At 56.1% G+C, this 13532-nt stretch overlaps 1 protein-coding gene across 1 annotated transcript in view; it reads left to right on the forward strand.

The window, feature by feature from the left end:
• Positions 1 to 13532, forward strand: part of SRRM3 (serine/arginine repetitive matrix 3) — a 56881-nt gene that overhangs the window by 39764 nt on the left and 3585 nt on the right. The window contains exons 9-12 of the mRNA XM_023740271.1: positions 1691 to 1741; positions 2324 to 2428; positions 2801 to 2978; positions 13402 to 13532. The exon at positions 13402 to 13532 is cut by the window's right edge and continues 249 nt beyond it. Coding sequence (XP_023596039.1) covers positions 1691 to 1741; positions 2324 to 2428; positions 2801 to 2978; positions 13402 to 13532 — 465 coding nt within the window. The remainder of the gene's footprint in view (positions 1 to 1690; positions 1742 to 2323; positions 2429 to 2800; positions 2979 to 13401) is intronic.

Below are 13532 nucleotides of genomic sequence, written 5' to 3' on the forward strand. Positions count from 1 at the left end.
TGTGAGTTGACTCAAGCCCTGTGCTGACTTGTGGCCGCAAGAATTTCCAGACAACATGGCAGGTGTCCAAGGGGTGTGTCTGGGGAGATGCCAGTTGGGAAGCCAGAAGCATCAGGACCCTGAATTTGCAGAGGAAGGACATGCCAGGCAGGAGGACCTCAGTGGGCTAGGAAGGCCAGGTGGGCGAGCTGTGGCTAGAGGTGGGGCTTCTGGGGGGCAAGTGCCAACCCCTAGCAAGCCTGAGTGCTAGGTTATGGAGCTGGCCTCTACTCAGGTGGGGCTGGGAGCCAGCTTGGGGCTCTGAGCAGGACAGTGACTTATTCAGGATGGGTTAGGGCAGGGGAGGGCCAGGGGTGGCAGGCAGGAGTCCAAACAGAGGCAGGGTGGCCAAGGAGGACAGAGATGAGGGATGCTGAGAAGGTAGAAAACTCTGGGCATGGAGGGAAGGAAGCTCTGGGGCAGTCACATCCCCAGTGTGGCACCTCATCCACACCCCCTCCCTGGCAGCCCTGAGGATGGGCAGAGCCCCCAGTCCCATCCCTGCAGTGGGGATTTGCCCAAGGCCACTTGCTAGGTAGGGGGAAGCGCCTAAAAAACACCTAATCTTGCCCCTCCTGATTCCCCCCATGTGCCCCTCCCCGGTATGGGCCAGTGTGGACCCCTACTGCCCCCCTGTGGTCGCCTTTAGCTTACCCAGACCCCCTGGCCAGCTGACTCAGTCCTGGAAGGGACCTAGAGATGGGCCAGAACAGCTTTAGATAGGGAGACTGAGGCCCAAAGCAGGCAAAGTGGGTTCCACAACCCAAACCTCTGTCCTTCAGACCTGCCCCCCCACCCACTCTGCTCCAGTGGGAAACACATCTCTGTGTTTCTTAGCATCACCTTGGGGTCCTGGGGTCAAAAGGAGGCTCCTCAGCCCTGGAGGGACTGAGCAGGAATCTGGTGGCTCAGAGAGAAGGGGCTGAGACACCTACGGGGACTAGGGTGGGGTGAGACCTTAGAGGCCTAGTCAGAACCTTCTCAATCCTTTTGTCAAAGGCAGAAGGAGCTGGGCTGTGGAGCCCGCCTCAGAGAGCAGCCTAGGGTGAGATGTAAGCTTTGGGGGAGCACTGGATATGGATCCAGAGGAGTTCCTCAAAAGCAAAGAGATTGTGCCCAAAGGAAAGCATTTCTTTCCCAAACCCCTGGTGAGTTGGCCCGGGGCTGGGCCACAGTCTGAGAGGCCTCATCTGAGGGGGCCAGGGACACAGGAGGGCACAAATGAGGTATGGCGGGGCCACCCCCACCACCATTGCTCTTTAGAGGGCCTGTCCCAAGGGCCATGCCAGAAGGCAAGGGAACCACCCTTTATACCTGGCCCAGAGACCGGAGGCCTGAGGCAGACAGACTTGCAAGCAACATCCCCCTCCTTCTGGAGCCATGGCCACCCCACCTATGGCACTCCCAGAGGGAGCAGCAGTGGGGGCCCGGGCAGGAGGCGATCATGGGGCCAGGACTTATAGAAGAAGGAAGGGCCCGGCCTTGACAGAGTGGAAGGTACCCGGGGGGGTAGGGGGGCGTGATTTAGCCCCCAGAGAGGAACAAATCTCAGATCTGCAGCCTGGGTACAGCCCAGCTCTGAAGCTCAAAGACCACACCCTCCCCTGTCCTGCTCAGACTTTGGGGTCACTGTGGTCTCTGCTATCTGCAGATCTCGAAGCCCCAAGAGCAAAAGAAAAGAGAAGAACAAAGAGAGGAAGAGGTGAGCACCCTCCCCCACTCTCCAGCCAGCCCCCCACCCCCCTCAAACACACACAGCAAACCTGGACTTGTAGAATCACAGAATCAGGCTTTAAAGATAGCTCATGCTGTCCCCCTTGCCCAGATGGAAAAATTGAGACCCAGAGAGGAAGCCAAGGATCCCCAGCAGGTCAGTGGCAGAGCTGGAACTGGAACCAGGTCTCTTGTCTCCCATCCTAGAGTTCTTTTAAGGTCATTTGGCTGTAAAGCCCAGCTCAGTCCTGTGACTCCCCCAGGCAGGGCCACCACATGTGGCTGGCAGTTCCTTCACAAAGCACCATCTGAGGGCCGAGCGAGGTCAGTGAGCCCCAGTGTGGGGCTGGCGCAGTCTAGAAACCTTTTCCTAATTCTCACAGATGGCCCAGATGGACTAGCTGGCTCTGTGCCCAGCACCTCCTTATGTGCCCTGGGTAGGAGCCTGTGATATTGGGGCAGCAGGACCCCCCTGCCAGCCTTCACTGGGACTCCCGTGTGGAGGTCCAGCAACTTGGGGCCCAAGGTGGGCGGAACTTGGGTACAGGCTGACTTCTCTCCTCTGTGCCAGGCTGCACGGGGAGTCCCCAGGCCGGAGGTCCCATCGCCACAGCAGCGGCAGCTCCCACAGCCCCTCCCTCTCCTCCCACTACAGTGATTCCCGATCACCCAGCAGGTAGGCGCTGGGCCACTGGGTGCCTCTAGGTGTCAGCTTGGCTTTCGGCTGAGGTGGGGGTAGAGGCGGGGGCGGGGCTGGTGGACAGGACCTCATTTAATCAGTGCGTTTACCACACGAGTGCTGGTGCCCACCACGACCTGGGTGCTGGGGTGGGGAAGGAAGGTGCCCTAGATCCTGAACTGGAAATCAAGGCATAAAAGGGCTGGCTCAATCCGGGTGGTTTCCCTGCTGCGCGGGGCCTTGCTGTCTCTACATGGGTGGAAGAGCGGGTGGGGCCGGCCCCTCGTGCCAGGAACAGCCGCTTGCAGAGTGGGCGTCCAACCAGAGTGGGCGTCCAACGCCGGCTCCCCCTGTACCCTATCCGCTCAGGCTGAGCCCCAGGTACCGAGACGACGGGCGGAGGACGGGCAGTCAGCGGTCCAGCGGGAGCAGGTCGCCCTCCCCGTCTGGCGGCAGCGGATGGGGGTCGCCGCAGCAGAACGGCAGCAGCGGGCAGCGGAGCGGAGCGCACGGGGGCCGCCCGGGCCTAGCGCACACCCCGCCCGATGTACGTACGCTTCGCTGTCCGTAGCGTTGCCGCGCAGCGGCCGGCCGCCGGAGGGTAGGGGCGTGGAGCGGGGAGGAGCGGGACGCTCACGCCTCCTTCCGGCCGGCCGGCAGCTTCCCCTCCCTCCCCGACCGGCTTCGCGCCGCGGGGGGCGTCCTGGCCCGGATGCGGCGCCGAGTGCTTGGTCTGCGCGCTCACCTGGTACTAGTGTTCATGCGAGGGGGCTTGCCGGCTCGGACCCCCTTGAGCTTGGCAAGCTGATGGCCAGAGAAAGGCTGACTACTGTTTAGCAAGTTGGACGCAAAGCGGAGGAGGAACCCAGTTCTCCTGCATCCCCCAACGCGTATTGGGGTGGGAGGGGGCTTCCATGGACATTGGTAGGGGTCACAGTCAGGAGCAGGATTCAAGAGACAAGATCTCCCCGGGGTCGCACTTGGGCCCTGAGCCTCCCTCTCCTCACCACACCTTTTCCCCTCTCTGAGCCTTCCTCCTCCCCTTCTTTTGGACCCCTCCCCCATCTCAGTCCCCTGGCTGCCACTGAGCTGCGCCAAGGAGAATCTGTCCTTCCCACACTTGGACAGATGTCTCAAAACTTCCATTGGCTCATCCCCACTAAGGCACCTCCCTGAGCCCATTGCTCCCTCAGAGACTCCACACCAACATTGCCCCTAAAACTGTCCCCACCTGTCCTCCAGGAGGGGCACAGACTCCTCCAGACCCACAGGTGGGTGCTGGCAGAGGGACTGGCACTCAGCCTTCCCCAGCTGCAGGTGGGCCGACTGGGCCAGGTGGTGGGGGTCTCCCAGGCCCCAGGGGAGGTCCACACTGTCTTTTGTCTGTTGGTTGCAGAGTACAGAGTTACTGGCAGGGACACTGGGTGGGCACAGGGGGCTTGGGGTGGGGTGGCCTGCAGGTTTCTCCCCAGACCCGCAGACTGCCCCAGACGCCCCAGCAGGGAGGGGGAGAGTTGCTCCTCCCCAGACCTCAGGTCTCAGCAGCAGATATGTACTTGTGTTGGTCAGTTTCATTTTGGTTTTTGGCTGTTTCCTTTCACTTCCTTTCTTTTCTCAAACACCCTTCCTTCTCAGAGAGGAAACCCAAGGGCAGCTGGCAAACACTCTTGGTCTCAAGGTTAATTTTTATTTAAGGACACTGTTTGTCTCTAGACTGTCGCTTTTGGACAAGGCACCAGGCTCCTGGGCTCTGCAGGGCCTGTCTGGGTCATGTGAGGAGGATCACACGGATGCCCTGAATCTGTCTTGGGGCAGCAGAAGGCCCACAGGTAGCTGAGCGCAGCCATGGCCAGGACTGGTGCTGGGCTGAGTCACAGACCCCCGAGATGATAGCCTGACCTGGGCAAACCCAGAAGAGGGTGCACCCACCCCCACCCCGTTGGCACAGAGCCCTAATGGCACAGTGCCCCAAACATCTTCTCATCGGAGCTCCACATCCTCCTGTAGCCTCCTGAGAGGCACAGATCCCCAGGTTTTCTTCAAGCCAGGGCTGAAAGGAGGCCCCTTGTCGCTCCTGGTCCTTTCCCCAGCCCTGGAGCACTGAGCAAATGAATCCTCCCACCCCACCCAGGGCCCTGGGCATGTGCAGACAAAATGGCCACAGCAACTAGCTAGACCCCCAGAAGAGAGCAGCCAGGGAAGGGAACCTAGCCTTTGGCCTCAGGGAGGAAGCCTCGGCAGCACCCAAATCTTGTCTGCCTCCAAAGTGGGACTCCGTTTTGGCATTTCCCTGGGGAGTGTTCTAGGAGACAGCATTTTGTTATACCTTTCACAAAGCATGGTCCCCAAATCGTACCCGGAAGCTTTGGGCCCTGGGAGATCTGGTACCTGAGGACATCCCTGGTCTCTCCCTTGCGCTCGGTCTCCCTCACTGGCCTCCTCTCTGCTCCTGGAAAGGCTTCCTGTGGAATTAATGAGGCGAGTTCTCCCTCAGATCCAGGGAGGTGAGATGGGGGCGGGGGTGTCACAGTCTTTGCCAAGTAACAAGAAATGTCTTTGGGAACAAGTACTGGGGGTGGTATTCTTGGACACTACCTTTAAAAAAAAAAAAAGAGAGAGAAACGAACGAAAAAAAGAAAAGCTCAACATTTTTTAACCCAGTCTATGTTTTTGTTTGTTTTTTAGCCTCCCATTTGAAACGTGGTAATATTGTGATTCCATTTCTTGTTTAGCAGGCAAGGGAAGAGGGGGGGAAATTTATGTAACTTTTCCTGTTATTTTGTTTTTGTTCGTATTTCCTTTTTCTTTCTTACTTTTTTCTCCTTTTGTAATGTACAGAAATGCAAGCTACCTCTCTGTATTTTTCTATCTTCTGTGTTGTTCTAGAATTTTGCTTTTGTGCGTGTTACTGTGGGGACCTTTCCTCGTAAATGCAGAGATGGTTTTTGAATTTCAAATGAACATTAATCATATACGTACCTCTCCCTATACTTATTTTTTTTCCTTTGTAATCAGAATTTAAAAGGGAAGATAACTCTAAAAAGATATGACTCCCATATCAGCAGCTCCTGCCCAATCCGCAGCAGCAGCCAGCCTCTCCTCAGTCCCAGGGCCGCACTGGAACTGCCTCAGCTCTCAAATTAGCAAAAGTGGTGTAGCCTGTACTTCTGTGTCCTCACTTATAATGAACCTTGGAGAGAAGCTGAGAGACCCAGGGAGGGGAAGAGACTTGTCCTGCCCGGGTCACACAGGGAGCTTCCTGGGGCAGTGATCTTCCTATATCCCCTCAGTTCAGTCTGATATAACATGGCTGAGAAGGACTCAGGAATCTGGGCATGATGGGGACAGGAAGGGAGAGGCAGGTAGGCACCTTCAGTGTCAGGCCTGAGAGCCAGAGGAGGCTAAAGGCAGCTGAGAGAGTTCAGCTTAGGTGAGGGAGGGCCTCAAAGTCAGAGGCTCCAGGCGACAGAAAAAGTCCATCCTGCTCTTGAGACTGAGGACAGTGGGGTAGCTCCCACTGCATCTCTTTGTTGTCCCATCCCAGGCCAGGGCTGAACCCCAAAGGACTTTCTGGGTTCTCATGCTTACAGAAGGCAAAACTGCAGCACAGAGAGGTCAAGTGGCTGGTTCAAGGTCACACAGCTATTTAGAGATAGATTCCAAAGTAGACCCCAGCCCTCTGGCCTCAAGATGACCTTCATGAAGAGGGTCATGGGATAGAAAGCATACTCCAAGGGCCCTGAGCAGGGGGAAAAGGATTTGGCTGGTGGATGCTGGTTGTTTCAGCTCCTGCCTACCCCTGGGCTCCCCTCCAGATGTCCATGGCATGCTCCCAGCTCTCTCAACTCCCCGGCACTGGGCCTGTCCACACTGAGAGACTGGGCACAGGTGGGCCCCACGTTATACAAGCCCACTCTGTATGATTGCTGACTTAGGGAACCCTAAGACCTCATGGTTTATATGTACCTGGGGAAATGATGAGGCACAGAGAGGGAAGGGACTTGCTCGGGTCACACGACATGAGGATGAATAGATGCCAAGCAGGAGACCTCATGGGACAAGTCCTGCCATCCAGTCTCCCCTGGCGCCTTCAGTGACTTCCCTCCGGCCCCCAAGAGCACAGACTGGTGCTAGCCCTGCTCTCCCCGAGGCCCAGCACACTGGCCAGAAAGGGTGTGCAGAGTTTGTAGTCTTAGAAACTAGAAATTGGGCCATCTGCCCTGCTCCACTTGTCCCTAGGATTAGAAGTGTCAGAGAAGCCTCAGAGGTGACACCATTGGGCAAGAGTGACAGAGATGGCTCCGGAGTAAGGTCCAGGGAAATTCTCTGGCCCAAATATCATCACAAAATGGGCAGCCTAGGGTGTCCCCAAGAAGAGATGCCCATGGCACTCCCTAACCTGCACCACCTCTCCCCAGGAAAGGGCAGTGACCCGCAGCTGGAGTCAGGGAGTCCGAATAGGGGGATGCCTTGGCATGTCTTCCAGGATGCTCCTCTTGTTTCCCGATGCAAAGCCAAAGACGAGAGGGATGGATTTTACTAAAATGATGCTGAGGCCAGGCATGGGGCTGAGTTGAGGCAGGATTAGTCCTCCAAATTGAGTCTGTGGCTGCCTTCCCTTTTAAAATCACAGTTCCCCTTCCGCCCCATCTGTCCTCTTGGATTGGCCTTGTAAACAGCTTTCTTTCTGTCCGCGTCCACCTTTCTCGCTCTCTTCCTGTCTCTGTCTCTTGGTCTCTGTTTCCTTCTGTCTTCGTTTCTGTCTGTCTGTCTCTCTTTCCCCCTCTCTCCCTGTCTCTCTATTTCTTTCTGTTTCTATTTCTTCTTCTCCATCTCTCTCCCCACCCTGCCAGCTCCTTGTTCAGCCCACTGTGGTTCTGCTTCCATCAGCTGCTTCCTGCATGCCCTCTGGAGGTTTTCTGTTGTTTCAAGAATTAAAGAAAGCTTGGCTATTGGAGCCCGTGGTTTGAAAAAAAAGCAGATAGAGATGGCTGAGCAAAAGCCCCTTCCCATCCCTGGGGCAACCAGAAGGCTCAGGGGGGAGTGCAGTTTGGAGTCACTGTCTTTCGCCCATTCTGCATTCCCAATGCGGAGACCTTCTTTTCTTTTTTATTATTGCATTCCTGTCCCTGACCACTGAGAAGGTAGGTATCCCCGGCTCAGCTGCGCGCTGCTCCCTCCCATCTCCAGATAAGCCCCGCCACTCCGCTTGGTTTGAATGTGGTTTTTTTCTCTCTCAATCTTACTCTGGTTGGTTTTCTCCCCCTCCCTCCCTTTTCTTTCTTTATTTTAGTGACTACTCATTTGTAACTTGCATTTTCTCCAAATGAGCTACAAAGCTGTGTTTCCTGGTTTGTGGTTGGTTTCCTTGACTTTCCCAACAACGTTTCTGGTTCATTCTTCCCTCCTTTCCACTCTCCTGTCCCTCCTTCTCCCTCTCCACCCTTCCCCCATTCTTCATGCCCTCTCTTTCTCATTTTGTTGTCCGAATGCATATCTGTGTGGTTTAGCGGTCCGAGTTCGTGTTCCCTTCCCGAACGGTATGCTGCGGTTGAGCCAATTTGATTTCTGTTTTCTGAGTAACTGCTAAGCCCCTCACCCCTGCCAGCCCCTGGGCTTTGGTCACCCCGCTGGCCTTCAGAGGGCCCCCTTGGGCCATCGCAATGGCAGAGGGGCCTCTAGGCCTCCAGAGCCTGGAGGAAGTTCTGGTTGAGGTTGGGCATGAGGAAAGAGCCCCATCCCACCCCCTTGGGCCTGCTGGGCCAAGCTGAGCTCTGAGCTTCCCTGGGTCCTTCCCTGGCGGGAGGACAGAGCTCAAGATCCTAGCAGCAGGGCTCTGGAACAGCTGCTGGTGCCAGGGCCGAACCTGGTGAATCTTTTGAAAGCGATGATAGTTTAACTGTAGGGGGTGGGCTGGCCAGGGGCAGATGCTGCACTTAGCAAAGTCTGAGGCGCAGTGTGGGGCTGGACAGGACTCGCAGCTCACCCACTGCTGCCTGGGGCTCAGACCTCTGAACTCTCCCCTACTACCCCACCCAGACAGGGGCTCCCTCAGTCCCTGGCAGCCTTCCCATCTTGTGGATTTGAGCAGCTTAATGTGGTCCCTCGGTGCAAAATGAGCAAGAAGGGACAGCCAGCAGGTGCCAGGGCCTCCCAGGGTATTGTGGCAGAGCCAGGCCCAGGTCCTGGGATGTGTGCTCATTCAGCCACACTGAGGGTATCAAGTAGACCCTCAGGGACCCCACCTTCCCACCCCTGCCCCTTTAAACTGCTTTCTGTACTGCCTGAAGTTTGGCGTATCAACCCTTGTGAGGCTCAGTAGGCCTCCATTCTCAGCTTTGAAAAGGGAAGGCCCAGCTGTCTGGTCTCAAATCCCGGCCCAGTGCTGACCCCAGAGGCAGGTCCTGGGTCCTGGGGAGTTCACCTACTCAGAAAATTCTCCTCAGTTCTGGGTGGTGCTGGGAGGGCAGGCAAGGAAATTGTTCCTCAGGAAGGGAGAAAGTGCTGCTGGTCCTACAGGGGAGACTGTCCAGCCTGATGGGAGAGTCCAGGCCCCACCCTTAAGGAGTGCCTGATCGTTCAAGGAACCAGAAGTGAGATGCTTGAATGCTGAGCTAGAGGGAGCTAGTGGTCCGAGCCCTGACAGATGCTTACTTGTTCTTGTCCTTAAGAGTTTGGGATCAGGTGAGCACACTACCCCTTGCCACTCTCTTCTGCTGTGTTTCCCCCTTGACCCTCAAAAATCTCTTACAAGAGCAAAGGAAAAGATGTCAGGTAGCAAATAGCACCCAGGAGTACAGGGGATCCTGGGAGCAGGGCTGAGGCAGGCAAGGTCCTCCTTCACTTATTTCCTCACTCATTCACGCACACACTAACAAGCCCTTGCTGAGCACCACCTCTGTGCCATGCCACCTGAGTGTCCCAGCCAGGAGAGAGGCAGGCTGACCTGGGTCAGAGCCCCACGTCGCAGGCTGGAGGACCAACAAAGATCACTCGGAATAATGAGAGGGGAAAGGTCAAGTGTAGAAGAGAGGCACCCCTGCTCGTCACAGTAGCTCCAGCCCCAGCACAGGGCCTGGTCCAGAGTCCATATTGAATGAAGGCACGCAGGTTCTATGGGATCACAGAGGAGCACAGCTGACTCAGCCTGGGGGTCAGGAGAGGCTTCCTGGAGGAGACAGCCTCTGAGCTGAGGGTAAAGATGCAATAGACATTAGCCAGGCTATGAGCTGGGATTTGCTTCTAGGTCCCAACGTTAGCACTCTGCCCACTTGCCTTGCTGCCTCCCCTGACTAAAGAAGCAAGCAATGGCTTCTAGGAGGAGGGATGCAGTGACTCCTTGGGTTATGGGCTACTATCCATTGCTGTTGAAGCACCCAGTCATTCACCTAGTTCCGTTTACACTCTGACAACCCAGGGATAAGGCAACCCAGGCAAGAGGAGCGGGAGTCACAAAGAGCAGGTTTCCCGGAGGAGGTGTTTGGAGGCCTCTGGCCACCACAGTCCTGTCCAGCTGTGAAATCTCATGGTTTCTAGGTTTGGCTCTTCCCTTAATTCCTGGGACGAATGAGACCTATCCAAGCTGAGGATAAGGCTTGCCCCTTTGGCAGGCTCATGGTGACCCCTTCTCAGGAGCTGGATGGGTGGATGGAGAGGGACATGAAACTGGCTCTAGATGCCTCCTTCCTTGTCCCTCAGGGAAGGCTCAATTTGCCTTCTACCCAGAAGCACCTTCCTTCCATCCTCTGCCATGCTAGCACTTGAGGGATGCTCCATGGGGCCTTCCTGCACTGCTCTGACCCTGTTGGCCTGGGAAGGGACCACAAGTCAGTTGTACTCTGAAAAAAACCTCCCAACCCCCACACAGGCCTATCCAGCAAAGTCCCCATGTATTCCCGTTTTACCAATGGGGAAACTGAGGCCCCCAGAGTTAGTTCACCTCCTTAAGGTCCCACAGCAAACTGGCATCAGGACTGATTCCAGGGTGTTCCACTTTGCCCATTACTATCATCTTGGGCTGTGGCTGGCCAGTTGGCTTGTCAGGGAAGTGAGGAAGTGCTTGGACATCACGACATGCCAGGCAGGGAGTGTCTAGGTCAGCACAGAGGATCTGGGCCCAAGGCTTGGACCTGAATGGTTAGGGGCAGCAACATGATGGGGATGAGCATCCATCCAACCCAGACCCTTTTTGTTCCTAACATTCCCACCTCACTTCCAGCCCAAGACAGTAGGAAATGGAGTTCTGCAGGGCCCATGGGAAGGAACCTCATTGCCTCTGGTCTTCCTCTTCCACTGCTGGCCCCTTCTCTGAATCAGAAGTGGCTGGCTCAGAACCAGATTCCGGGTTGGAGCCAGGATTCACATCCAGGTCCTGGTTCCCAACGTTAGCACTCTCCCCACTTGCCTTGCTGCCTCCCCTGACCAAAGGAGCAAGCAAAGGCTTCTTGGAGGAGGGACATAGTGACTCCTTGGGTTATGGGTTCCTATGCATTGGTTCCTTAGGTGCCCACTCACCCACCTAGTTCCCTTCACATTGTTTGACAACCCAGGGATAAGGCAGAAACTGGACATTTGAAGAGCCTGGTGACGTCTTTCTTATTTGCCTCCTCTGAAGGGAAGGGGATGCTAGTGCTAGGGGCTTGGGAGCTGTGAGGCACTGGCCACCTACTTGGGGGAAGGGGTATGTTGGAGGGTAAGGGTTCCCTGGTGTTGTCCTTTGAAAATAGAACTGCCATCTCAGAGGGGCCATGGCTACTAATTCACCCTCCATCTCTCCTAGCCTAGGGTGAGGGTGAGCTGGTGATCAGGAGAGTCAGGGGTAGAGAGCTCAGAGAGGCAACTCAGTACCAGGTAATATTCACTCTGCCCACTTATACCTGTCTCTGCCCCAGAGATACCAGCTTTCCTGGGAGAGGTGTTCATGACCTCACCGGCTTTGGGCAGCTGTTCTTACCCACTATGGCCGGTGTCCATTGGCTGCTTCAGCCACCAGTCACAAGCTGGCTGTGCCTGTCCAACAGTGGAGCTGACCTCCTGGCTCTACCTCTCCATGCCCAGGCTTGATCCAGGCTTGCAGAGAGAGACCTCAGCACCACTCAGCCCCCCTGCAGGAAGCACCCAGAGTCATGCCAAGGAAACCATGCCCCTTCCTAGTCCCTGGCAGCAAGTTGCCCTGAGAGGTGCCAGCTAGTTTTGTCCTCTCATCCAAAGAGTGTTCCAAAGACAGGGATCTGGACCCAGCCCCTTTCCAGGACTCCCTGGTTTGGCCCTGGTCCTCATAACAGCATTTCTTCCTCAGCAAACAGTAGTGAGGCCCTGCTAGGTGCCAAGGTCTCTGATTCCGAACCCGATCTGCACTGGAGGTGGTCACAGTCAACTTGGGTGGGGGAGAAAACAAGTGCCATCATCTGTTACCAGATAGAGGCCCCACAGACAGGAGGAGGGGTCAGTCTGTGGAGGGAGGGGGATGGGAGAGGGTACTCAGGGGGCATGCAGAGAATTCTGGAATATTTGACCTGGAGGAGACATCAGAAAGCAAAGCCCAACCCTTTCATTTTGTGGATGGGGAAACTGAGGCCCAGAATGAAGATGTGGCTTGGCCAGGGTCATTCAGCGAGGTAGTGGCAGGCTTAGACCCCTGGTTCCCAACCAGGGCCCTTTCGATGGTACCTGGTGCCCTTTCTGGTTTTCTATATCCCAGTCCTTGTGTCTAATTCCACTTTTGGAAAAAACACTTGATATCTCTATCCTGCGGTCACCCAAGAGGTGCCTGCTCAGGCCCAAGGAGCCAGGCACTGCCAGTCCTTCCTCCAGAGGCAGCGTGGCCTCCTCTCAGGCCTAGAATGGGGTGGTTGCGTTTTTTTCTCTCTCTCTCTATCTCTCTTGCATTTTTGTGAATCTAATGATGAACTTATGCTACCACACTTTTCCCTTCTCTTACACACCTTACCTACTAAAGGAGGAAGTGCCACTTTATTGGTAAGTGGACGTTAACCAAGAGGGACTTAAAAATCAGAACTTAAAAAAAAAAAAAAAAGAAAGGAAAAGAGAGAAACAGAAAGGCAGTCGGGTGCTACTGACAGCTCCACAGCTCTCTGCAGGGCCGGAAAACAAAGAAAGAAAAATATTAACAGAAAAATGTCAGTTCCCCAGGAGATCAGACATTGTTTTTGATTTCGGTATCTAATGACATTTGTGGATTTTGTTTTTTATTTCTGTTTTTCCTCCCTTTCTTCGGTTCAGTTTTGAGTTCACTTGTCCCACCCTGCCCCACCCCCATCTGTGTGCCGTGTGCCCCTCCATCCCCTCGACCACCCCATGCGCTGGGGGGCCTGGCCTGGCGGGCTGGCGGTGGCCCGACCTCCCGGCGCCAGCCCTCTTTTCTCTGTGCCGGGAATCGTCCGTCCCATCGGGGATGACGCAGCCCCGGTGCCCATCCTGGTGCCTCCTCCCTTCCAGACCCCCCCACCGCTCCGTCCCTCTTGTGTTTTGCATGCCGAGAACCTTGCATGAGCTGCACTGTTGAGGCCAGAAGGTGGACACTCAGGAGAGGCAGAGGCAGGGCAGGCGGGAACGTGTGCGCGATGCTCCGGGACTGGCAGCCCCCGTCTGGGCCCGGTGAAAGCCCCCTCTCCTTCTCTCCCCCTACCCTACCCGCCCGTTCTCTCACCCTCGATCTGTGCTCCTCCTCTTGTCTGTCCTCTCCCTGTCTCTCTTTTCTTCCTCTATCTCCCTGTCTCCTTCTGTCTGCCTAACATCTCCCTGGCTCCACCGGTGTCTCACTACTCCCTGCCTGTGTGTCTCTGCGCGCCTTCTCTCGGATTCTCAATCTCTTCTGGTTTCCCGGTCTCTCTCCTCTCTATTCCACCTCTCTTGGCTTCTGTCTCTGTCCATCTCTCCCTGTCGCTCTGTCATTCTCTCTGTCGCCCTCTCCACTCCCTCCGTGCCCTTTCTGCCTCTCTCCCCGTCAGAAGCCCAGCTCGCCCTCGCTCAGGGCCCGCGACAAGGCGGAGGTCGCGGCACCCACGCCGCCAGCGCGGGGGAAGGAGAGCCCGAGCCCGCGCTCGGCGCAGTCGTCGCAGGGCAGAGGAGGCCGCGTGGC

The sequence above is a fragment of the Trichechus manatus genome, unplaced genomic scaffold (assembly GCF_000243295.1).
Source record: "Trichechus manatus latirostris isolate Lorelei unplaced genomic scaffold, TriManLat1.0 scaffold00151, whole genome shotgun sequence".
In the NCBI taxonomy this organism is placed as follows: domain Eukaryota; kingdom Metazoa; phylum Chordata; class Mammalia; order Sirenia; family Trichechidae; genus Trichechus; species Trichechus manatus.